Source organism: Cibotium barometz, chromosome 16 (genome assembly GCF_041138505.1).
Source record: "Cibotium barometz isolate CiBa-2024 chromosome 16, ASM4113850v1, whole genome shotgun sequence".
NCBI lineage: Eukaryota > Viridiplantae > Streptophyta > Polypodiopsida > Cyatheales > Cibotiaceae > Cibotium > Cibotium barometz.
Window position 1 is genome coordinate 51,898,054 of NC_141061.1, and position 26,202 is coordinate 51,924,255.

Consider the following 26,202-nt stretch of genomic DNA (forward strand, 5'->3'; position numbering starts at 1 on the left):
AAAATTCCATGATGATGGGGTGCTCTTATCAATGGCGTTATTTGCCTCCTTGCCTACAACCTATGTGAAGTTAGTTTTCCTCGATAAAATCTAGGATACAAAATTAGATGCATAATTACATTTAGGAGCATGAATTGAGCACAAAAGTTCTTTTTTATAATGATTTAATCATGAAAGTACATAAATACAATTTACAAATGACTTGATTTTGAAAGTGCATAAGTATGAATTGATAAGTTCAATAACAAAATGACTTGATTTTGAAAGTGCATAAGTACGAATTGATAAGTTCAATAACAAAATGCACACGAGCATTGCCGTGCATGAATCTTAACCAATAATAAGCGAAAAGCCGAGTTAGATCATAATTTGATAAAAAATTTAAAATTCGTTCATAAAATATAAGAGCATGATGAAACACAAAATTTACAATTTGTAGATTACTGTGCAAGTAACTAAAATCCTTGTGCTTTTTGTTGGTTATGCCTTCACCACAACGCACAACACCATAGCCAAATATAACACACAAGGCAGAGGGAAGAAAAGGGAGGGAAGATATAGGGTATGAGAGAGAATTTCAAAGAAGGAACATTTACGAGCCTAAAATATTTTTTTATTTAGTTTAATAATCACAAAATGCTAACCAAGTGGTGAGGTAGTATAGAAGGAAAGTTGGCCAAAGTTTGGACCTAAAACTAGAAGATGGTATTTGAAGGAGAAGCAGCCCGTTTATACTTATTTGGCTTTGATAGAGAATACTATTGACATGAGAGCTGATATGAAGATCTGGACCAAGAAAGATTATATGGAGGAACAGACTCCCAAAAGATGTACTACTGAGTCCTTGCTTGTGGTTGGCAAGGTTATCATATCTCTTGGAAACACTCATCTCTTGTTTGGGAGGAGAAGAGGTGGGATCAAATTTGTAATCTTCTGAATAGTGATTGGAAATAGGATGGGAGTGACGGTTGTAAAAAGAGGACCTTGCTTGCACATTTGTATATGGCTTATAATTATAATTACTAGTTGGGAATGCGTGCATCGCACGTCTTTTGAGGCTTTCAAAATCAAATTCTACCCAAACCTCCTCTTTTCCCAAACCTCCAAATTCTTGCCACGTGGAAGGTTTGTGAAACTCTTCCTTAAGATAATATGGAGATAGAGATGTTAAAAAAAAAAGGAAATGGATAGAACTATTATTTTAAAAGGTTCTTAACCTTAGTTAGGAGTATTTATTGTTTGTATAAATTCATTTGCTATGAACCATATGCAGCCACATGAAATGGAACGAGCAATGCAGGTGATAAGTGAGAAAGTAGGTTAAGCATAAGCCTTTTAGGAGATTTCCATGGCAGACGGGGGTGTGGTGATAGTGGGTGGCGGCCCAGCAGGCCTGCTGCTAGCTCACCTCATCCTCGCACAGCCCCGACCAGACCTCCTTCCTGTCCGTGTCTTCGAGTCGCGCTCGGATCCCTGTACCCCCCTCCCCATGTAAGTCACTCTTCCCATGTGCCCACTTTTCTCAAAAGGCCCGCCATGGAGATTTTTGAGAGAGAGAGAGAGAGAGGGGTTCAAATTGATGGGCTCGGTGATATGAGCCACCTCTCTGTGGATTGCTAGTGTGCATAGATTGTATAAGTTCTCGCATGGCCATCAACCATATGCAGCGACCTGCCTGAATGATGTACACAGCAGGTTATGCATGCTTTCTAAATTATCAGGTTTTAGTAAGAAAAGAGGGATTGCGGTCATGGAAGGGATTTGTGAGTTTGATAGCCAGATTCAAGAAGTATTGTAAAAGGAAAAACGAATAATTATAGTACTTACCAGCAGTAGGGAGATGATGATGAGCACCAAGTTTCGATGATGATGAACTTCACACTTCAACGATCATGAGCTCCACGGTTTTGATGATGATGGTGAAGAGCTTCATGCTAGTTTTAGATCCTTGCTTTTTGTCAGAAAGCTATCCATGCTTTTAGTTTTTCTTTTTACTTTGCTTTTTTGTCTTTTTCACTTTATACAATAAAATATTACTCAAATAAGGCTAGCTTTTTTAAAGTTCTTTGTGCTCTGCTTTTTCTGGCTTTAGGACCTTACTTTTTGATCCTAGAGCTGCTTTTTGAAAAAGCAGCTTTTTGCTTTTTTGTCCTGCTCAATCCCCTCTTGCCAATGGTGTTCTTGGCTCATGGTCAACATAGTTTGACTTTTTGCTTTTCTCTCTCTGCTTTTTGACAAAAATTGGCGCTTTTTCATGTGCAAATCTTATGGTCCTTGTCTCCATGCCTTCTTTCACTAGTACAGTGTCCAGGCAAAGGTTCCATGATGTGGATAGAGCTAGGAAGGCCAAATAGTTACATTCCCTCCCTCTTATATCGTAGTTGTCGTCAACTCTGGAATACAAGTGTACCAAGCATATCCATATGTTCCAAGTACTAGCCCCATGTGGTGAGCTTGTGCATCTGGTCATCCCCATCTGTGATGTTATCTGCTCATCTGGCAACATCTCAATGCCTTATCTTTGACCAATGGCTTTGTTCTTGATGTTATCTGCTCATCTGGCAACATCTCAATGCCTTATCTTTGACCAATGGCTTTATTCTTGATGGTTTTTCTTCATGGCTTGTTACATGTGTTAGATATACTTACCTCCTGCAAAAACTAGACACAATATGGGCAACAGACAGGTACGTTATTGTCCAGTGTGGTCTCATCGGAAACTGCTTCTGAGCTATTTGGCTCCCGAAGGAAACCGCTCAGTCAATTATCAAGGTCATCTGGTTACTTGGAACCTTTGTTTTCCATTTAAAGGACTTTTTTAATGCTAGAATGCTAGAGGAAGCATTTGGCATGTGTTTATGATCGCTCGACTGTTTGTCAATAGTCATTTGGGCTATCTGGTCGCATTGACCGCCTGACTATGAAATCCAAGGCATCTGGCACAAATGCCGCCCAATGGGTCATCTGGCATTGTTGCCACCCAAATACAGATCTTGCTCCTTGGGTCATCTAGTATGCAACCGATCCAAACTAGAGCATGTCCAATTAACCTTTACATAAGCAGAATAATGATCAATTATATTCCCGAATATATATACAATGAAGAGGGCTAGAGGTACAATCCCTCCCTCTTGAATCTGTCTTGTTCTCAAGACGTCTATGTCTGTACTTCAAATACATCTGGACCAATTGCTTCTTAATAAGCTCAAAGTATCTCTGGATTATCCTTGAAGTACTCCTTTGGCATCCATTTCGCATCCAATGGCGAATAATTCTTAAATTTCAAGAGGAACTTTCTAACCACTGTCTTTCCTTTTTTTCTCATAGAATGAAACACAATATGTTTTGGTTGCAATATCTCTTCTTGCTCTTCCACCTCTGGTGGATCCTCCAATACTGGCTCCTTTGGGGGAGGTCCCGTATATGGTTTCAATAAACTGACATGGAAGGCATTATGTATTCTCTAATGATTTGGAAGGTCCAACTGATAACATACATCGTTGATCTTCTTTGTAATCAGAAAAGGTTCATAATACCTAGGAGCAAGCTTTGGGTCCTTGTGCTCCTTGGCTTTAGACTTTCTAAGTCTTGCTTTCTCAAATCTCAGCAAGACCCAATTTCCTTCTTCAAATGAGACCTTCCTTCTATGCTTATCTGCAGCTTTCTTTTTGTTGGAATATATATCATCTCCACAGGGTCTGCATACACCTTTTCATGCTTGTATTGGTCATTTTATGAGACCTTGCATTATCATATTTTAGTAGATATTATTTAGGATTTTTCTACCATTTTTAGGTTTTTTATAGCATTTTTATGCTACATGATAGTTGTCGGCCTGCTCTACAGTTGGCTGACCAGCTCATAGGAGGGAAATATAAGGGTGCACACCCTTCCCCTCATATTCCATCTCATTCTTGCATATCTGCTGAGGGCATTGGCTGTAGCAACAGTCTCTTATGCTTGTAAGCACCTACGGGCTTCCCTCATGCTCATTTTCAGCAATAATCAACTGTTCACAGCCTTCTACAGTTTGTAATTTGGCCTACAACATGTGTTTTGCTTCCTCAAGAGTGCGGAGGAGAGAAGGTAGGATTCGTACTCAACCTCGATGGAAGAAGCAGAAACAGTCCTCTGCTTTTGAGACTTCCAAGAAACCAATCCAATACCAAGCATGAAGCAATATCCAGAATCCAGATGTAGACCTCCGAGTATCAATGCAGCCTGTCCAATCAGAATCTGTGCAACCAACCAAAGCAGCACTACTAGAATAGATGATGCCATAATCTGAAGTACCTCGAAGACAACGAAGAACTCTCAAGGCTGCATGCCAATGAGACCTTCGAGCGACTGATGAGAACTGACTGAGAAAACTCATAGCATAGGAGATATCTGGACGGGTGTTGGCAAGGTAAAGCAACGAGCCAACAATCTGCCAATACTCTGTGGAATCCATCAAGGGTGTATCATCCTCCTTGGATAACTTGGCAGTGGGATCCATGGGACGAGAGGTGTACAGTCTAACAACCCATAAAATGAGAGCAGCTTCTTCACATACTTCTTCTGAGAAATCAAGATACAACCATCTTTCTGCCAAACCTCCAGCCCAAGAAAATAATGAAGAAGGCCAAGATCAGTCATCTCCAATGTCTCTGAAAGCTTGGACTAAACCTGTGTGACCAACTGAAACCGGCCTTGAGACGGGCGGTGAAACAAACACTCGCACATAAAACACTTCAACGCCATTGAGGACCTAGAAAAGGAAAACAAACAGAGGGAGCTAGAGTGCTCCTGCAAACAATACACGGACACTGATTGGCCCCAAATCGCAGCGGCGCCCCTTGCGGTATTTCTTTAATTGATTAAAAGAGCTTTGATTACAATATAAGGCTGGGAACTCAGCCGTCACAGTAGAACCCTTGAAGCCTTCAAAGAACCTGCATCTGGCTTCTTGTCCACTCGGCATCCACAAACAAATCCAGCCATTGTTCACATCGAAAGACTCTCTCATGTTGAGTCTGCATACAGAAGCTTTCTCCCATGATCAAGGCTGCCACAACCATCCATAGCCTCTCACACTATGAACAGCATCACACCCTGACACATCCAGTGCTACTGCATCACAACACAGACTCCCAAACTGTCTCTCAAAAGAGCATCACAGCACAGCATACCATACAGTCGACACACGTGTACCAACCCTCTCTACCTTCCAAGGGTACTATCCATCTCTGTCATGGATTCCCTGTCCCCTGCCCAATCAGTAGCAAGGCTGTACCAAACATGTGTCCATTCCTGTACCTTCTGCCTGCATGTGACCTATCTCCTGGAGAAACCCAAAAACATGTTTCCTCGGAAAACCTACGACTTGTTTCCACATGAAACCCTTAGGCCTGTTTCCCTTTGAAACTACTGTCCTGTTTCCATACAAAAACATTCATGGCACCATTCAACAACAGTGCCAACAACAGCATACATCTAGTCACCAGCCATGCGAGCTGGCATCACTCCCATGCCAAGAAACATTACCAAGTGACCTGTACTTGCAGCCAAAAACTCAAGTACATAGCTGAATTTGCAGCCAAACAAAAACAGCCCATAAACTGTCCCAAAACAGTCCCGAACCCAAAGCAAAGAGAAGCTGAAAGTTCCATCAGTTGAACGCCATCGACATGATGTCTATGTTCATGAAAAACCAGCCCCTCCTTTCTGCAAAAACACGGCGTCTTCCAAAAAGCACATGCCTGCAACCACCTATCCGAACAGGTCGACACCAGCAACCACCCGTACCAAATAGTGTGTAGCTGTCTCCTGTATCAGCTGTCGTACAGCAGCCGCCTGTACCAGCTGTACCTGTCCGTACACATATGCCTGCAGTCCAGCACCTGATTCAACGTGAGAGAGAGAGAGAGAAAACTTGTGGGTAAACTTGCTGTCTAGCCCTGCACTCCCTCCTACAGTCCACGCCTTTGTGTCCAGCTCTGCCTGTATGGACAGCAGCGCAGCCAGCCAGCTTCTTGCCAAAAGCAAAGGGGAAAGAGAGATTCAATAGGCGCCTGTGTGTACTATTGCGCAGCAGCCAGACAACCTCCTTCCAAAAGCCACGAGAGAGAAAGGTTCAGTCTGCGCCTGTGCTTTCTGTAGCGCAGCAGCCTGCCAGTCTTCTCTCCCCAAAAAGCATGCGTGTGTGTGATATTCAGGCAGTGTATATTCCAGCGCAGCCCGCCAGCATCTCCTCTTTTCTCCAAAAAGCATACACGTGGCCCCCCCATAATAGCATATGGGCCACGATCCCTCCATAAAAGGCATTGTAAAGATTTTAAAGGTTTTTAAATCTTTGTCCCCCTTCACACTTGGGGTTGTCCACACATGGGCTCCCTTTTTGACTCCAACCTGATGCCATTCACACTGTCCACCATGTCCCCGTGCACACCTGCATACTGTCCAGAGGAAAACACAGGGTCGTAACACCAACTCAGTATCTGAGCCAGAAAGGATGAGATCATCAATATACAAAACAATGACACAAATATCCCCATCATAAAGAAGCACATAGAGCATATGACCTCAAATCCAAGAGATAACAAGAAGGCATCAATCTTCTGATACCAGGCACAGGGTGCCTAATTGAGACCATAGAGAGCCTTCTTCAGAAGATACACGTGTCTCCTGTCCCTGAATCACAAAACCAGGAGGCTGCTAAACATAAACTACTCCTCTAAATCTCCATTCAGAAAGGCAGATTTTACATCCATCTGGAACACGGGCCGTCTGAAATGTGCAGCCAGAGCCAAAACAATCCTGATGGTGGTATACCTAGCTGTAGGAGCAAATGTCTCATCAAAGTCTTCACCTGCCTTCTACGCAGATCCTCGAGCAACAAGGCGGGCTTTGTACTTGTCCAAAGTACCATCTGCATGAAACTTGACTGAAAATCCATTTCACACCAATCACACAACAATGGAAAGGCCGTGGCACCAAAGACATCTCTGTGATTCCTCTCAATAGACCGGTGAATGCCCTTCGACGCAAGGAAATCATCAAACTGTACAAACTCGCCACCATTATCAATCCGGAGAAATAAAACTGTATCCCTAGCATACTATATTGGGTATATTTCCACACACCCCCTCTCAAGCCAAAAGGGGACCATGAGAGAAGATGAGGAGGATGGTAAGTGGGTGAAGAGGAACATGAACAAGTTTTTGGTTTTGGGTTGGTTGTTGCGGGTGTAGATCATGTGCTCTTCGACATGTGTAGAGTCTTTTGAGTTTAGGCGGATATTGGATCAATGCCACAATGCAAGAGGTTTTCACATACATGAATCTTGGTCAGTTGTCCAAACCATAGAGAAACGCCTTGTAACTATGTTTTAAGCGCCTCGGGTCACTTACTCCCGAGCGGCCTAGTGGGAAAAGGCTTGGAACTAATTTCTCTTGTTTGTAACTCATTCTCCCATTTGTGCAATAGAAGTGGCGTGTTCTCCTCTCTTGCAACTCTAATCTAGCATGTGTGGTGTGCTTCGGGTTAGAGTTTGGGTGAAGTGCTAATCACTTGTTCCCTCTTGCTTCCCTCGTGCTTCCTCTCTGTTTCTTGAGTGATTAGGCTAACCAACGCGATCCTCTTTCACGGAGATCCCACACGATCTTCGCGAGAGATCTTGCATCACCCGTAGGATTAGAGCAACCGCCTCGGTGTGAACGAGTGCGGGAGGACGGCGGTGACGAGCGGCTACGATGGAGCTCTTGAGCCATGCTCGAGCTCGACGGATAGGCAACTTCCCACGACATGTTAGGGTAGGGTTTTTTTAACAATGCTATGCAAAGAGTATGCAAGATGGTAAATGCAATACAGTGGGTTTTCACATGAGCCGTACCCTCATGGGGTTTTCACTGATTCATGCGCCTGTTACAACAATGATAAATAATCTGAATGGAGAGGATGGCCCCCCTCTCAAGGTGCTAAGGGTGATGGTGGAGGACCGATGCCGATCCGCTCGCCGAAGACGCTTGAGGATGGGCCAATTGACAGACTTTGTAAGGATGTTAGCATGGTTTTCCACCGTAGGAATGTACTGGAGCTTGATGGTGTCAGAATATGCAGCAGAAATGATAACCAAACTTGGGTTGACAAGAGCAAGTAGAATGCAGAAAATAGACAGCACAAGAGACACAGAGAAAAAGGTGTGTAAACTCTTCTCTATACACAAGATCCTGCAAATAACTGAATGAATAAGTGGTGGGGGGCATGGGGCCTAAACTCTTCTCTATACACAAGATCCCGCAAATAACTGAATGAATAAGTGGTGGGGGGCATGGGGCCTATTTATATGCCCCATGCATGCAGTCGGCCAGCGCTAGTGGCTCTCCACGACTGCATGAAGCAGTCGGCCAGCAGTAGAAAGCTCCGCGACTGCATAAAGCAAGTCGGCCAGTAGAAGAAAACTCCACGCTTGCTGAATAGGCAGTCGGCCAGCCACACGACTGCTGAATGGACAGTCGGCCAACCACCAGAAGCTCTTGCCAACATCTGGCATCCATCCACACCACCAAAAAATGGGAAAAAATAGGGAAAAAATACGGGGAGTGAGGAAAAATGATAAAACACCTATACAGGGCGGGCACACCCACAACAGAGGCCCTGGTGTATAAAAATAGACAGGAGATGACTTCTAACACCCCCTCTCAGCTCCTGGCTGTGAAATCAACCCAAGGGAGCTGGAGTGCCACCTGAGCGTAGCCTGAGGTAGAGCTTCGTGAAGAGGTCCGCCGCATTGTCCTCCATCGAACAATAAAGTAGCAAGATGTCACCAGCCAAGATCCTCACGTACAAAGTGATACTGTATCTCTATGTGCTTGGTCCGGGCATGGAAGACCGGGTTCCAAGCAATAGCTATACAACTCTGGTTATCGCACTGGATGACTGTGGGCTCCTTCTGTGGAAACCCAATCTCGCCTCGCAGCCTCCGCAGCCACACAACCTCACAAGCAGCACCACAAGCAGCCCGGTACTCTGCCTCTGTCGAAGAGAGGGCAATAGTTGGCTGCCTCTTGCTGCTCCAGGAAACTGCTCCTGAGCCGAGGGTAAAACTGTATCCTGAAGTAGATCTCCTCGTGTCTGGATCTCCTCCCCAATCTGAGTCACTCCAACCTTGGAGCCTGACTCCATCCCCTCCTGTGTAAAAGTGTCCTAGATCCTTCGTACTCTGCAGATATCGCAAGATCCGCAATCCTACGTCCCAATGAGACTTCAATGGCGTCTGCATGAAAGAGCTCAACAGCCCCACGAAGAAGCTCAAGTCCAATCTGGTGTTCAGCAACCAGATCAATGAACCAATCGACTTTCGGTACTGCGAGGCATCAACTAGCTCACAAGGATCAGTAACGGTTAACTTTGTGTTTGGGTCTATCGGCGAAGTAATAGGCTTGCAGTTCTCCATCCCAAAGGCCTCAAGCAACTCATGAATATACCGCTACTGAGAGACGAAAAACCCCCTCTGGGTCTGCCAGATCTCCAATCCCAAAAAGAAGTGGAGTAAGCCTAAGTCAGTCATCTCAAACTCCTTTGACAAGGTAGCCTTCGTCACTCCAATGTGCTCCACATGACCGCCAGTGAGAATGAGATAATCCACATAAAGGATGATAATCGTGACCATGCCGCGTTCCTGAAAGAGATACAGGTTTGGATCTGCAACCGATCTCTGAAATCCAGTCCGAACAAAGAAGGAATCAATCTTCTGATTTGAAGCCCTAGGAGCCTGCTTAAGACCATACAAGGCCTTACGTAACCTGTAAACCATCCCTTTAGATCCTGGAACAATAAAGCCTGGAGGCTGCTCAACATACACCTCCTCCTGCAGGTCACCATTAAGAAACGCAGATTTTACATCCATTTGATACACGGGCCACCTCTGAGAAGAAGCAAGGGCAAGAACGGTCCGAATCGTGGACATCCGTGCTGTCGGTGCAAAGGTATCCTCGTAGTCGATGCCTGGCCGCTGAGCATAACCTTTAGCCACAAGTCTGGCTGTGTTTGTCCACCGACCCATCAGACGCATATTTGGTCTTAAAGACCCATTTGACACCAATGACTGACCGCTTCGACGGCCTTGGAACCAACTCCCAAGTGTTGTTCTTCTCGATGGCATCAAGTTCCACCTGCATGGCTTTCCTCCAAGTATCCTGTGAAAGGGCTTCTTTGACAGAAGTGCGCTCCTTGTCCCCCATAATACGAGACATCAAAGCATAGTTCACCTGAAGAAGCTCCGCTGTATTGCTTTTATCTCGGACTCTGTGTGATCTTTGAGGGCCGTCCTCTGTGGTCCACTCGGAGGGTAACTCCATGACACCTGACACCCTTAGGGTGTCTAACAACCACCTAGGTACTCGAACAGATCGTGGAGCCTCCTGTGGTCGCAGGGGCTCTACTCCAGCTGCGGGCTCAACCTCCTGTACTGACTAAGGTTGATCAACTGGAATGATGGTCTGGGAATCATCATCAGACTCCTCTGGATCTCCAAGAAGTGGCGGCTCCTCGACAGTGGATACTGGAACATGCTCGTCAAAGACCACATCCCGGCTGACAACAATCTCGTTCCTGTCTAGATCATACAATCTGTATCCCTTGGAAAGAGAATTATACCCCACAAATACAAGCTTGCGGGACTTGGAGTCAAGCTTCCCCCTCTGCTTCTTCGGAATATGTACATATGCGTCACTCCCAAAGACACGGAAGTGCGAGACATCAGGTTTCCTGCCAAAGTATGCCTCAGATGGAGTCATATGGGGTACTGAAGCCGTCGGAGATTGGTTGAGGGTATGGACAGCCGTTGCCACAGCCTCTCCCCAAAGTGGACGAGGAAGATCACGATGCTCCAGCATGGTCCTCACCATCTCCACCACAGTCTTGTTCTTGCGTTCGACAACTCCATTCTTCGAAGGCGATCCTGTATTGGCCAGTTCCCTTTTGATGCCATGATCTGCACAAAATCTGAGAAATACAGTCAAGAAGAATTCACCTCCGTTATCAGCCCTGAGAGTCTTGACCTGAAATCCAAACTCTTTCTCCACCATCACGTGCTAATCGTTGAACCGTGCAAAAGCTTGGTCCTTCTGGGAAAGAAAGTAGACCCACGTGAATCTGGTACAACATCAACAAGCAGCATAAAGTAGAGAGATCCTCGCAAAGATGGTGTCTGCTAAGGTCCACACAAGTCAGTGTGAATCAACTCCAATGGTTTCGAAGCCCGCGGGCTGGATGAGACTAGTCTAGTGCTGAAGGCAAGGGAACTCCTAGGGCTGAGGAGGAAAGCTCTTAGCACACTGAAGACTGAATGAGAAACTAAGCCCTATGCAAGCCTATTTATACTAACTGGAGGTTGGTCAAGTTGGCTGGTCATTTAATAAAGTTTATATTTATAAATGACAATAACTGCTAAATAAATACTATAAAATATGGAAAAAATACCAGATAAATCCTAGTAAATTCCCTAAGGCTTCTGGGATGTTCTAAATGATGCACAGGCATATAAATGCATATTATGCAGGATGCAGAGTGCTTTCTGATGCAAACCCTAAGGCTTCTACTGACTCTACATGCATGAATGATTCTCTCCAAGTGGGTTAAGGGACTTGACTAACTAACTGACTTACTAAGGTTGAGGAATGACCTACGTAGCTTGTGCCTGACTTATCCTGGACTGAGGATGTACAATGGGGTCACGGCGTACGACAAATATCATCCTTCTGGGCAGGGTCTCCAGATGAGGCTAGATACCTGGGTCCAGTACTGGCACACTGGTTATAGGCATGTATCCCCCTCTGGAAGTGAAGTCTGATAAGCTCAGAGAAGAGAGACGAGATGCCAAGGGTGTAGAGGGTGAGTAAGTGTAAATGGGCTGGTCGTCTCCCAATGAAAGACCTCGAACGGGGCTCTCTAATGAGTAGGAAGTCCCATCCTCCGTGTGGTCTATATCTCAATAAGGGAATCAACATTTGGTAAGAAAGGCTGGTCCTCCGGAATCGTGGGTAGACGATCCATGCTGTGTGCTCTCAAGGTCTTCAATTCCTTTGCTCACGATAGCTCTGATACCATGTGAGGGCAAAAGGACGAAAGGACCAGATATACGAGAGATCAAAGCAAATCAATACAGCATGTAATAGATGAGTGAGTGTATGTATAATGATGAATGAAATCCAGTACAAGAAGCCCTTTGAAGTGAGGAGACTCTGAGTAGAAGATTGTCGAAGAACCAAAGACAAGGTCGGAGCTGAACCACGATCGGTGTCGAATGAGCAAAGAGGGCTGCCGTCCCGATGTCGAATGAAGAGAAGAGAGGGCTGCTGTCCCAAAGATGTGTTGTAGCAGAGAGGGCTGCTGTCCTAAAGATGTGATCTGCTGCAGGTACAGGGAGGGAAGTTGTGAGCTTCTGTATACTGTGCTGCAGATGTAAAGAAGGAAAACGATGGCTGCTGTAGGTACAGGGTAGCAGCAGCAGCAGCAAAACGATGACGAGTCAGTGTTACTGGAGAAAAAACACAGACTGCTGAAAGTTATGATGTGTAGCAGGCACTGGCAGCAGCAGAGTGGACAGCCTGATTGGTGAAGCACCGACAGCCTGATTGGTGAAGCACCGGCAGCAGCAGATTATCTCCTTTTTTGTGTTGTTCAATCTGCTGAATTATGTAGGGCTTATATATATGTTTATGGGCTGCTGGTCGGCCAGGCAAAGCAGTTGGCCAGCAGCAAGACAAAGAAATTCCAGAAAAAAGACCCCTTTTGGATTGGGTAAAAATACCATGTTGCGTATATTTCCACACAGGTGATCTTGTAGAGACCCCCATCACGGACTCCATTGGCGACAACCGAGGGAGTCTTCCTGTCGATCACTTCAATGACCTCATCATCAAAGTACACACCAAGTCCCTTCTAAGAAGCTTTGTATACTGAAAACAGATTTTTGGAAATCCGTGGTACATATAAAACATCATGTAAAGTGGCAGAGGAATACCAACACCGGTAACAGGAAGCAAAGTGTTGTCGCCGATGCGAACTGAAGAAGAGAGAGTCTGGTAGTCCTCCAATGTATAGGCTTGATTGCTCATGTGGGTAGAAGCACCACTATCACCAACCCATTCCACCACTTCACGTGTGTCACTGACCTCTTATGGGTGGAGAAGTCATCTCTGTGATCACTAGGAGTGAATCTTGTGAAGAAGTGGATGAATCTGTGACTGCCATGTATGCAACTTTGGCAGATCCCTTCTCTGAAACTTTGTCCTTGCCCTTATCTTTAGTGTTGTCCTTGTCAGATGCTTTAGAAGCATCCTTGGCTTTATACTTGGCGTTGGCTGCTCTAGAGTCATCACAACGAGCAAAGCAGCGAGCCTCAGTATGACCTGTCCTGCTACAGTAATCACATTCACTGCTTTTGTCCTTGAACTCCTTTGAATCCTATTTACCCTTGCCTTTGTCTTTTGTTTTGTTGTTGTCGTTGTTGGAGTTCCCTTTTCCCCCTTGCCTTTGCCCTATTCAAAGGCAACAAAAGCAAACTCCGACTTCCCTTTTCCGCAAAAATGCACTTGTCGTGGAGATATCTCACGACTTCCTCAAAAAGGGGGGGAGAGAATCATGGAAGTAAATATGTTCCCTAAAAGAATCAAAGGAAGCATGCAATTTTCCAAGAAGCTTATGGATTGGATTGTTGATTGTGCTCCTGTACTCCTCAAGTTGCAGCTTGATACGGGTGAATTCTCCAATCTTCTCAATGATGTTATCTGACTCATTGATTGTAATCTTCTCTAGATCTGACTCCAGTTTGGCAATCCTCATTGTCGAAACTCTCCCATACCTCCTCTAGATCTCCGTCCACATCTGATGAGCATTACTCCGGGTAGAGACAAATTGTGCCAGTATAGACGGAGTCATGCAATGGATGATGATAAGACGGGCCTGAGCATCCAATATGCTTCTCAAAGCAAGGTCCACCAAGTGAGGTGTGGAGATGGACATCCACACACCAGCTCCTTCTAGCAATAACTAAGTGAAGAAAGACCAAGTACGATGGTTACTATAAGCTTCATGGAGTCACCGACTTGGGGAGAAATGTAGGATGGTATATGGGTGGGAGGTGGGAGCAGGAGCAATTGAAAGAATTGGATGAGAGAAACTCATAGAAGAAAGATTGGGAAGAGGAAGTTGAGGAACCACTTGGGGAGTGGGAGCAAGAGATCCGGGCTGTGAAGGTACCAGAGTATCAACTAGAGAAGGAGTAGCAGTAGAGAAATCTCCTAAAGCCATGTCCTCTAACAAGAAACCTTCTCTGAAGCAAGAGGGCTATAAAAAAACAGCAAATAGCCTCCTCTCAAGCTGTGCACAGCAAGAGGAGGGAAAAAAGAAAGGGAGGGAGAGTGGGAAACAGAAATAGAGAAAGCAAATCTCTCAAGTACCTTGTCCTCAACACCTAGAAGAGGGCCTCAACCTCCAACAACAAAAACGCAACAGTCCCAAGCTTCTGATGCAGAAAACGCAACTAAGGCACTTTGGATTCATCAGATTCTGGAGCATTTGTGTTGTGCCGACACTTCCCCAGCTACCATCTTCTCGGATTCTCAGAGTGCTATTGCTCTAGCTCTGAATCCTGTGATACGGGGACGATACATGCATATTGAGATGCATTATCATTTTGTACGCGATTGGATCGAGCTGGGACTTCTTCGGTTGGCCTACTGTTCTACCAAGGACAATGTGGCTGATGTCTTCACCAAACCACTTCCGATAGCTACTTTGGAGGTGTTATTTCAGCGTGCTGGTATTGGACCATCCCTTTTGCGCTGAAGAGGAGGTGTTGGAATATATATTATCTCCACAGGGTCCACATACACCTTTCCATGCTTGTACTAGTCATTTTATGAGACCCTGCATTAGCATATTTTAGCAGATATTATTAAGGATTTTTCTACCATTTTTAGGTTTTTTATAGCATTTTTATGCTACATGATAGCTGTTGGCCTGCTACAGCTGGCTGACCAGCTCATAGGAGGGGTATATAAGGGTGCACACCCTTCCCCTCATATTCCATCTCATTCTTGCATATCTATTGGAGGTCATTGGCTGTAGCAACAGTCTCTTATGCTTGTAAGAACCTACGGGCTTCCCTTGTGCTCATTTTCAGCAATAATCAAGTGCTCACAGCCTTCTACAGTTTGTACTTGGGCCTACAACTTGTGTTTTCTCTTTCTTTCGCTTTTGCTTTACTTGAGATGTCTCAATAGCCTTTCGAACCTGTGCAAAAGTTGTATCCAAGTCTCGAACAAACTCATCTGCATGGAAGATCTCTTCCTTGGTTCTGAGCACTGGCAACAACAATGGTTTGCCATAGATAATCAATCGTTGTAAATATACATTCATTCAGTTAATATATGTAATAGATTAGGTGAATTTCAGTTTCTACATCAATTAGTGCAAATCACAGCACATATCAGCACACTTCTATGTAGCATGCTTCATTGGTATCAGAGCATAGGTCTTTTCTAGGGAGTCATGCATGCATGTCACTTAAGTTTTCATCCATATAAGTTAGGGAGAGTCTAGGTAAGTCTAGGTCTAGGTAGTAGATAGCAAGATTTGAGTTTTTCTTAGAGGTGCCAAGTGGGAAACATGGATTATATAGTAGAATGGTACTAGCGAGAAAATATGATTTTAGAGGAGCAGTACCTTTAAGATCGAGAAGCACAAGAGGCTGCCTTGGACGAACACAAACCCCAATTACGTCAAGAATGTGAAGGATGCGAAGTCCATTATAGATGGGAAGATGAAGAACGTAAAGCTGTAAAAGCTCCCTCTATCCAGTTACGAGAGACTAGGGGTCTCTGTCTAGAAGATATTGTTTTTCTGAGAGTCTGCCATGTATTAGAGTCAGGTTTGTCTTTATCTTTCACATTCTTCATACGAGAGCCTGTCGAGGCAACTTTTACTTTTCCTTTATCCAGACCTGCATGTTGTGAATGATTTACATTCTTCCCCTTTTGAGTTTGTACAGATGGCATAGGGGCATGGCTGCAACAACAGGCGGCCGCAATAAAAGCGAAGGACATTCTGATTGCATATGTCCAAACTTTTTACAAGTAAAGCAAGAATCTGCAAAATTTTTCCATTTAAGTTTAAAGAAAACTTCTTGTGTCGAAATCCCTTGCATTTCAATATCCGTTGCAACCCTATCAGGGGTTTGTTTGTCTGTATTCTAAAGGATACAGAATCTGCCGACATTGCTAGAAGATCTAGGAGGGCATACAACCTTAACCAGTGATTCATCCAGAACAGGCAATGCAGGGCGCATATAAATTGGGAGATCCACCACTTCAACCCATGCAGGGCACCAGTGTTTGATAAAATTCTAATAGTCCTTGGTGGGCGACCAAGGGTACACATGCACCATTTGCTGTCCAAAGAACAAGGGCGACTTTTCCAACAGCATTTGTTTATGCTTGGATTCAGGGAGAATGACCTCATAGAAACCTCTTACTGCAGAGTAAACCCCTTCCACAAAACATCCACCAAGTATGGCTTTTATCCATTGGCCCATATCTGCTGCATCAGGCATTTTACTAGGGGGAAAAAAGGATTACCGCTTTTTGAGATAGTCTTGTAACGCGGTAGAAGAGTACATGACCAGGGATTTTCAAACGGAAATCCGGCACATGCGCATCCCATGCTTGACGGATGTCTGCAAAGCCTTCCTCGAGAGTGTCACAAAATTGTTGTAGTTTGGGATTGTCACAATGGAAAGGTTGCGAATCAAAATGCAATTGTCTGCGTTTGGGATTAACAAACAATTCTATGGTAAGTAGCTACAGATTGGAAAAGAGAGGAGAAAGACAAGCAAAAGATACAAGAGGCACGAAAGACAAGAAGACAGACACCCAGACAAGAGGAGAGAGGAGCAAAGCAAAAATTAAGAAAAAAGCAGGTAAATTATTTAACACATGCGGAATAGGAGTGCGGAATAGGAGAGACACAGACACACAGACAAGAGGAGAGGGGAGCAAAGCAAAAAACAAGAAAAAAGCAGGCAAATTATTTAACACAGGAGGAATAGGAGAGAAGATCTAGGAGGGCATACAACCTTACCCAGTGATTCAGCCAGAACAGGCAATGCAGGGCGCATATAAATTGGGAGATCCACCACTTCAACCCATGCAGGGCACTAGTGTTTGATAAAATTCTAATAGTCCTTGGTGGGCGACCAAGGGTACACATGCACCATTTGCTGTCCAAAGAACAAGGGCGACTTTTCCAACAGCATTTGTTTATGCTTGGATTCAGGGAGAATGACCTCATAGAAACCTCTTACTGCAGAGTAAACCCCTTCCACAAAACATCCACCAAGTATGGCTTTTATCCATTGGCCCATATCTGCTGCATCAGGCATTTTACTAGGGGGAAAAAAGGATTACCGCTTTTTGAGATAGTCTTGTAACACGGTAGAAGAGTACATGACCAGGGATTTTCAAACGGAAATCCGGCACATGCGCATCCCATGCTTGACGGATGTCTGCAAAGCCTTCCTCGAGAGTGTCACAAAATTGTTGTAGTTTGGGATTGTCACAATGGAAAGGTTGCGAATCAAAATGCAATTGTCTGCGTTTGGGATTAACAAACAATTCTATGGTAAGTAGCTACAGATTGGAAAAGAGAGGAGAAAGACAAGCAAAAGATACAAGAGGCATGAAAGACAAGAAGACAGACACCCAGACAAGAGGAGAGGGGAGCAAAGCAAAAAATAAGAAAAAAGCAGGTAAATTATTTAACACATGCGGAATAGGAGTGCGGAATAGGAGAGACACAGACACACAGACAAGAGGAGAGGGGAGCAAAGCAAAAAACAAGAAAAAAGCAGGCAAATTATTTAACACAGGAGGAATAGGAGAGACAGAGAAAGGGTGCGCACACACACACACACACACACACACACACACAGTCGCATCCAAAAGAGATGAATGGAAGTTTTACGAGCAGCAGGAGAGGGAGCAGGCGACAGGTGGCTGGCACGCAGGGCTGCAGAGGCAGCAGCAGGCGGCAGGAGGCAAGACAGCAGATGCTGCAGAGGCAGCAGACGACATAAGGCAACCAGCGCTGCAGACACAGCAAAGGATGACAGGAGGCTGGCACTGCAGAAGCAGCAGAGGGTGGCAGGCAGCAGGCAGCGCTGCGCAGGCAGATCTCAGACGTGAGCTCGTTCTCGTGTTGCAAGCACACACATACTCACACTACAATGGATCACCTCTCTCTCTCTCTCTCTCTCACACACACACACACACACACACACACACACACACACACAAACACACACCAGTCCTTCCCTTTGTGCAAACAATTGGGTGATAGGTAGAGAATCACTTCATGAACACTCGTGCGAGCTTACTTTTAAGTTTGTCTGTAAAACCCACCTTAAAGGTATTCAGTCAAATATGGTGCTGATTTTGATGCAGGTATAAAAGCCGCCAGTATTGTGTTGGCCTCAGTGCACGTGGCCGTGATGCCATAAGTCGAGTGGAAGGGTTGTGGGAGGCAGTGCAGCAAGGAGGAGTTCCAACATCCCAGTTTGTTGTACACACAGGTTCCAAAAGTATTCCTTTGAAGCGAAATCCCGACAAACCTTCTCTCCTGATCAATCAGAGGTCATTGGCTGCCATACTTGTCTCTGAGCTTAGGAACCGGTATTCAAAGGACGAAGTAGAGGTGCACTTCTATTTTAATTTCTTTTACCTTTTCCAAGACATATACTTGTCATGAGTTATGCTTTTTAACCTCTCATGAATAGAGTTCAACATAAATCTCTTATGAGTCATGTTTTTGCAGATACACTTCCAAGAACGATGTGTGTCAGCCAACTTTAATAACCACACAGTGACATTCGATGGGAGGCACCATGAATCTCCACTTCCTTATAATCTATTGATTGGTGCAGATGGAGTTCAATCCACAGTTCGTGAAGAGTTTATCCGGCAAAGGGACTTCGATTATCAGCAGATAAACATGCCGTACACCTTCAAGGTCCTTCACGTGGCAAGGCCGCCAGAACTTGCCCCGAACGCTGTGCACACCTTTAGGCGATCATTGAAAGATGCCGAGAGGAAGGAAAGCTGGGTGCCCTTCTCAAACTTTGTGTCACTTCTTTCCAAGAAGGATGGTTCGACTGTAAGATACGGATGCTTTCCGACTCCCGATGATGGAATGTCAGTGCTTATAGAGTGGACACCAGAATCCCAGCCTCAAGATTTGCTAGCTATCAACTCGGCATCAGAGGTATAGGCATACTCTTTCATCATAATCTTTCACAGTATCAGAGGTATAATCATAGTATCAGAGGTATCATCATACTCTCTTGTAGTTTGGGTTCTGTCGGATAATGTTTAACAGGTTTGAAGTTTCTTATTTTGAACCTCCCTTTTATGGCAGTTCAAAGCATTCATTGAAAAATACATGCCTCCGCTGAAGGTTTCCATAGAAGCTGCTGAAGCATTTCTTGAGCAGCGACCGACCTCCTCAATGAGGGTGATGTTCAAAATCTTTACCTTCTTTGATGCCTTTCTTCCTTTGGCTGACAATGTAGGGCTGGGTTTGGAAATTTAGTAGCTTTATGAATTACAAAATACCTTCAAAGTTCACATGCACATGTGCTTGCGTGAGCGCACACACACAGGCATGCCATGTGTGCACACAAACATGGAAACAAGCACAGAGAGGGAGAGGAGATGTGTAAAAACACAAAATGATAGTCACTAACACAGGTGTAACCAAAGAGGGACAAAGGCTCATGTGTATTCTCATCACCTCACATGTTTCACGATTCATTTATAGACATTAGAAATAGAAGCAGATGATTCTTCATCCATAAGGTAATGTGAGATATCACATCCTCTTCGTGACTGTGTCCCTCCCCTTTCATAGGTTGAGAGCAAAAGGCCCCAATGTAAGCCCTGCTGAAGGTAGGATTGACGGTCATATAGTGAACAGTGAGTTGGGACAGTTTCACATGTGTAACTGTGTTGCATGCTAAGGAAGGGAATGTATCACTGTGAGAAAAGTGGTGCAAATGGTCTAGAAAAATGCTGGAAATCACTGCCACACAAGTGTATAGTTAGGCCAAGAGATGGGGCTCTAAAAACGAGACAAAAGTGGTAAAAGGGGGGGGAGGCATCCAGGCCATTGTGCTCTGTGACATGTACAATTCCTCGTTCCTACTCACTTGTGTGCCGTTCATTGTTGTTCCCCCCCGCCCCCCCCCCCCCCCCCCCCCGCACAATGCATTCGTGCGCAAAGACAACCAGGAGGGCATGTCACATGCATCGGTCCTCCAGTGTGGACATGGCTATGGGCTATGGCAACATAGGGCAAGACCGGATGGCCCCAGTGTGGCCCATGTTGAAGGAAGAAAAGATCAACAGAGTAAAAAGAGAGGGGAGTAGTTTGATATGGCCCATGGGCAGCCATGGGATTGTACCTCCCTGAAACAACATGCACTGGCCATTGGAGTTGCATCTGAAGACAAAATAGAGCAATAGAAATCATTGGCAATTTATGCAATGAAAAGTGGTAAAAATGGGCTGGAAAACGCTGCAAAATTAAGTGTATGACTAGAGACTATAAACAACCTTGTTTTTGTGGGCCTTTCCTCAGGTGGTGGTGGTACTAAATTCAATGTTTTAAATTGGATCTGAGTCATAGGTGAAATGTGGCCGCTTCTTTGATTCTAAAGGAAGGGCTGTCTTGGTTGGTGATGCTGCTCATGCAATGTCCAACGCGCTTGGCCAAGGATGTAATTCTTCACTACAGGTATTTTATTAGTGTAATGCATCCTGTTGTTGTTTTTGTTTAGCAGATCGATGCCCTATCAAACTATCTATATGATGGTGGACTCTCTGTTTTTCCCCAGGATGTACTTGCTCTATCCCAGGCTCTGATTGAAGAGTCGAACATGCCTCTTGCTCTCGGGAAGTACTCGAAGCAGCAAGTCAGGGAAGATCATGCAGCTGCCTATCTATCAGAACACGCCTTCCCTCAAGCCTCTTGGCTGCTTCCCTTCTTCTTCTTTGGAAACCTTGCTTCAGCTTTTCTGAGTAAGGTGTTACCGCCATCACTTCTGAAGCCACCAATTCAGAGCCTATGCTCTGAAACACTCACACCATACTCAGAGGTAAGATGTCAATTTATCAAAGCTGCATCAAATGAGGGGTCCATTAGGCTGCATTCTCTTTCTGTACTTGGAATGCTGTAAATAGCCTGCTTCCAGCAAAGAATTTTGCTCAGAAATAAATGTGCAAATGACTTTTAGCTTCAAATGAATCATATTTTCAGCTTGTGTGTCCACCAAGGCATGGTATACCCAGACTTTATTACCACCTCAATTAGGTATGTTATTACAGACCTTATTCTAGAATCTAATGCCTTACAAAGATCTCTCAACTGGCTTAGGACAGTAAAACTCAATAACTTCTTAGTTCATTGACCTTAATGGGGGAGGTGGCAAAAGTCACAGCTGCCTAAGGGAGCACCCTTGAGTCTAAGGCTAGATCAATGCTGGGCTCAGCTGCTTGTTGTTGGGCTCAGCTGCTTGTTGTTGAAGCCCTGGTGTCCCATTATCCATATCACTAGTCCACTCTGAAGCAGTTAGGATTAAGCATAGCCATGGCTCAAGTTGTTTGCTGATTTTTAGAGCTTCGACCCATGAGCTATGTTTCTCTTATATTGTCACCAAGTAAGAGTGTTCTAAACGTGAGGTCTGTTACACTGAATCATTAATTAATAACTCTCAGGACCTGCTTATCTTTCAAGCATAAATCTAACCTCGTCATTTAATGCCAACTAGTTTTTCCTGTGGGGGTGAGGAAAAAGCTGAGGAATAAGGTTGTGTACTAAAACTTAAATGCTTACTCGTCACACAGATTGTTCGGATGCACCAGCTGTGGCTTTCATTTGTGGAGCTTACAAATCGCATGGCAAGAGTAAGCGGGCCAAGCAGCTAACTCAAAAGTAAAGCTTCAAAGGATTTCGTGCTGTCAGAATGATGTAGTTTACCCCATTCAAGGTGCTTGACCTTTTGCCCAGTTCTTGTGAGGGGCTACCCTTCTATTTCATGTGTAGGGTCATTCCATTCTTCCTTTCACTATTAAAGCATTTTTTTAACTAAATTTTTTGTCATGATATGCTTACTGTGAAAATGGCTCTCTTCCAGGTGCCTGCTATGAACAAGACCATATCTGCAGAATGTGAAGTTGAACAGATGCTGTTTTTTTTAAAATTAAAATTGGTAGTAAGTGTAACTTTGAAAATTCTAGAAGGGCTATATGTTGATGCCTTCTTCTACATTCTATATAAGAGCATTATTTTGTTCTAAATGCTCCTCTGATGGTGTTATATTCCCCTTGCTTATACATGGGTGCTTTTAATTTGGCCTTTTGCACACAAGCAAAGAGATGGAACTCCTAAAAAATACGGCTTCCTATATATGCTATATAACTAATCAAAGCCCAAAACGTCTAGGTGTTGCCATAACTTAGGACTAGGAAAAATCCTAACATTTACTCCCTTAAGTGGATAAGTACACATACAAGTGTCAGCTTAGACATTTACTCCCTTAAGTTGATAAGTACACATACAATTGTCAACTTAGCAAGGCCTTCTCGCACTGCATGCATCCTCCAGGGTTGGTGATGAAATTTTGATGTTTCACCATATCTCTATCTTTAAATGAATCCTTATTGATCATCTCTTCTCAAAGCACAAGCCACTTAAATACTTGATCTTGATTCCTTGGTCCATGATCTTTTTGGTAGTCATATCATATCTCGAGCTTGATGACATCCAAAAAAATCATTCCATCTCTCCAAGCCTTGAGCCATCCATTCCACTTGATCAAACCCTTGAAGTTTTGGCATTTGTCCTCGGTCAAATACTTTCCAATTAGAAGATGTGTTGAGAAGAATCTTGAAATCATCCAAAGAGAGCATACCAATCAGAATCTAATGCTCATCATCACAAGGCCACAGCAAAGCTCTATAGCTTCTTAGAAGACTACAAGAGAGCATTTACATGTATAGAACTTTCCAAGTGAGGCCCAATACACATGCCTAGCACCCCAAACTCTTCACTTGAGCTCTCTTCCATGTAACCTATCTCCAACTTATTTTCATGAGTAGGTAACGCCTCAATAGCAAGCCATCCTTTCACAAATGGCATAGCATCATTTTGTATCTTTGTATCCTTGATTTCATTCGTATGCACGTCTATCAAGAGGATATGAGCTTTTCCAAGTCCTTTCATTAGCACATAACATGAAGAAGTCACCTAAAATCTCATCTAGAATACCATAATCATCAATAGAGTCCTCCACAAGATGGTTCATGTCTGCATTGGCCAAAGTCTCCAATGGACGGATGAGTTTGCTCTACAAGCTTTCTTTTACAAAAAGGTTAGGGTACTTTTATTACCCTAATCTTTTTGTAAAAGAAAGCTTGTAGAGCAAACTTGGGCAAAAATAGCCCTATACCTATTTTTGGAATTAATAAATCTATAAATACTCAAGTGGGGATGTTTTTGGCACACACTTGGGGGGAAATTGGAACCCAATGTTGTGTCTTCTCTCTGGCTCGTGGTTTTCTTTTTTGCATGCTTTTCAAGGTCTCCTGTTTACAGTACAGTGGTATGAGAACTTGGCTATGCTCTGTCCGCCATCAGACAAAAGGTGTGTTTGGGACACTCAAATGGCCTAGTGCGGGACCAATGGTCCTCTGTGGTGGGAAGATGACAGAGCGGTGGCACGAAGCCCAAGACCTAGCATGGGGACATGACAGATGCCAAAGTACACCACACGTCACAGTCCGACAACCAGAGCGGCTGGCACAGTGAACATCGATAGGCAGACACGCACCACACGGCGGCAAGAAACACACACCGTCGGTCGACAAAGTAGGCAACACCTCACAAGCGCGTAGAAAGCAAGAAGTTGTCAAAACTACCAGAGCCGTCACCCACTGCCGATAGAGTGAGAGCGACGTTAGGCACCCATAGGAGATGAAATATATGTAGGCCTTACTTTCCTATTTATACCCTTTTGTCCAACCTTGCAAAATGAGATATGGGATAAAAGAAGAGAGAGAGGAAGAAGAAGAAGAAAAGAGAGAAGAAAAAGAAGAAGAAAAGAGGAGAAGGAGAGGAGAAGAAGAAGAAGAAGAAGAAGAAAAGAGGAGAAGAAGAAGAAGAGGAAGAAGAAGGTGGAGTAGAAGAAGAAGAGAGGAGAAGACTCGAAGAAGAGGAGGAGGAGAAGAAGTACATATTGTTTAGAACTTATATCCTTTTGAGTACCGATCAATTCGAAGAGGCACTATCAATGGACGTAAAGACGATATCATGGTTAATGACGGTGCAACTCACAATTTGCTCGATTATGCATTCCTTTAAAAAAAAGGACTTAAGCTTTCCGAGATCATCGCTATATGGTATCTCTAGTAAATAGTTATGACCAAACCGTTTGGGATACAATGGTTTTAGATGTGGATTCGAGACTTGGGTTATACCGATGATTTCTTCCATGGAGCTGCATTGAGCTTTTGCTGAGGATGCTATTGAGCAGTTGTTTAAGACTGTTGTTATATTCCGACAATTATTAGCTTGACTTACCCACGATAAGTCCTCATCTTTACCTAGTGATTAAATTCTGAGTTATTTTCGAATTGTTTTAATTTTTTTTATTTTTCTTAACCATTCCATTTTGTAGCCAAAAATACATCAATGTAAGATTATGCTTGTTTTTCTAGTCTTAATTTATTTTTGCCAGAACCTACGAAAAGCAAAGTTTATATTCCAAATCTGCAATTCATGATGGATTTTACATTTTTGAACTAACTTATTAACATCTTGCTCTTAGTGCTGCAATTTATTTTGTAGAAACAAAGTGAATCTTGGATTTATTCTATTGGAATCGGGTGTTCATTCGTCTCTGAGTTTCGAGGTATTCCATGTCAATGAGAGCCTTTGAGCCATGCTCGGACTTAGTTTACTTTGCAAACCATGTCAATTTTGGCCTAAACCAGGGTTAATTGTGTGTTAACCAACTATGTGTGTGCTGGTATAATATCAAGATTAACTATGTGTTAATAGGCTATGTACGCTAACATATTTTGGTCTAAACCAGGGTTAACTATGTGTTAACCAGTAGTTGTGTGCACTGGTATAATATTGTCAGGATTAACTGTGTTAATTGGATGTGTGCGTTGACATTTACATGAGGGAATGTTAGTCATAAGCTCTTTGGTTAAATAGGGACGCCTACGCGATCATTACTTACACATGGGAACGATTAACGTGTTTAATCATCTGTGTGCACTGCTATTTACAACCGAGGACGGTTGTTTTCTCAACCGAGAGGACTATCACGGGAGTGGGATTTTTGATATTTTATTACCCAATATTTTTGTAAAAGAAAGCTTGTAGAGCAAACTCGGGCAAAAATAGCCCTATACCTATTTTTGGAATTAATAAACCTATAAATACTCAAGTGGGGATGCTTTTGGCACACACTTGTTGGGGGGGTAATTGGAACCCAATCTTCTGCCTTCTCTCTAGCTCATGTGTTTTTCTTTTTTGCATGCTTTCTGAGGTCTATTGTTTACGTTACATAGTCATTTCTCATTATTTACAAATCGCATGCAAAAATCTTGAGAATGAAAATCACAATCTTGCCTTAAGTTGTAAGGCAAGATATGATACCACATAAGTGTATCTCTAGTCAAGAAATACTCAATATTTTGAAACTTTGCCAAATAAATATATTACAAGGTACTTATATGGACCACTTCAAGTGAAATGGGCTGAATTTCAAAGAAAGAAATGTTGACATACATACACACCAAGAACCAAGCTACCACACCTTAGCAAAGCCACAAAAAATATGAGGCAATTCGTAAATAAAAAATTTATCCTACTATAAGGAAGTTTAGTGTTGTGCGAGAACGATGAATTGTCGAGAACTTTACACCAATGAAAGATTCCCTATAAAGTACTTTTCTTTCTTTCCACAAAGACTTTCCACAAAGCTGATACCCTTCTTGTAATTTTATAAAATAAAATTAAGATAAAAGAAAGCTAGAATGATTAGGTAATAGTTGTTCTTGGAGTTTCTTATTATGTTTAAAATGTGTATTGTTA

At 43.6% G+C, this 26,202-nt stretch overlaps 1 protein-coding gene across 1 annotated transcript; it reads left to right on the plus strand.

The window, feature by feature from the left end:
- The first annotated feature begins 1,260 nt into the window (after window positions 1-1,260).
- LOC147630727 (uncharacterized) lies at window positions 1,261-22,398 on the plus strand. Its single transcript, XM_086810698.1, has 8 exons — window positions 1,261-1,491; window positions 18,486-18,735; window positions 18,856-19,302; window positions 19,456-19,551; window positions 20,725-20,832; window positions 20,933-21,193; window positions 21,942-22,084; window positions 22,232-22,398. Exons 1-7 carry the CDS (start codon window positions 1,349-1,351, stop codon window positions 22,020-22,022), a joined length of 1,386 nt encoding a protein of 461 aa, XP_086666824.1. The 5' UTR covers window positions 1,261-1,348; the 3' UTR covers window positions 22,023-22,084; window positions 22,232-22,398.
- The last annotated feature ends 3,804 nt before the right edge of the window (window positions 22,399-26,202 follow it).

Excerpts from the sequence above, each read along its gene's own strand:
- LOC147630727 (XM_086810698.1), top strand. The coding sequence starts at position 1,349 with ATGGCAGACGGGGGTGTGGTGATAGTGGGTGGCGGCCCAGCAGGCCTG. Across the intron at positions 19,303-19,455 it reads CTATCAACTCGGCATCAGAG|TTCAAAGCATTCATTGAAAA; the intron begins GTATAGGCATAC and ends CTTTTATGGCAG. Across the intron at positions 21,194-21,941 it reads CACTCACACCATACTCAGAG|ATTGTTCGGATGCACCAGCT; the intron begins GTAAGATGTCAA and ends CTCGTCACACAG.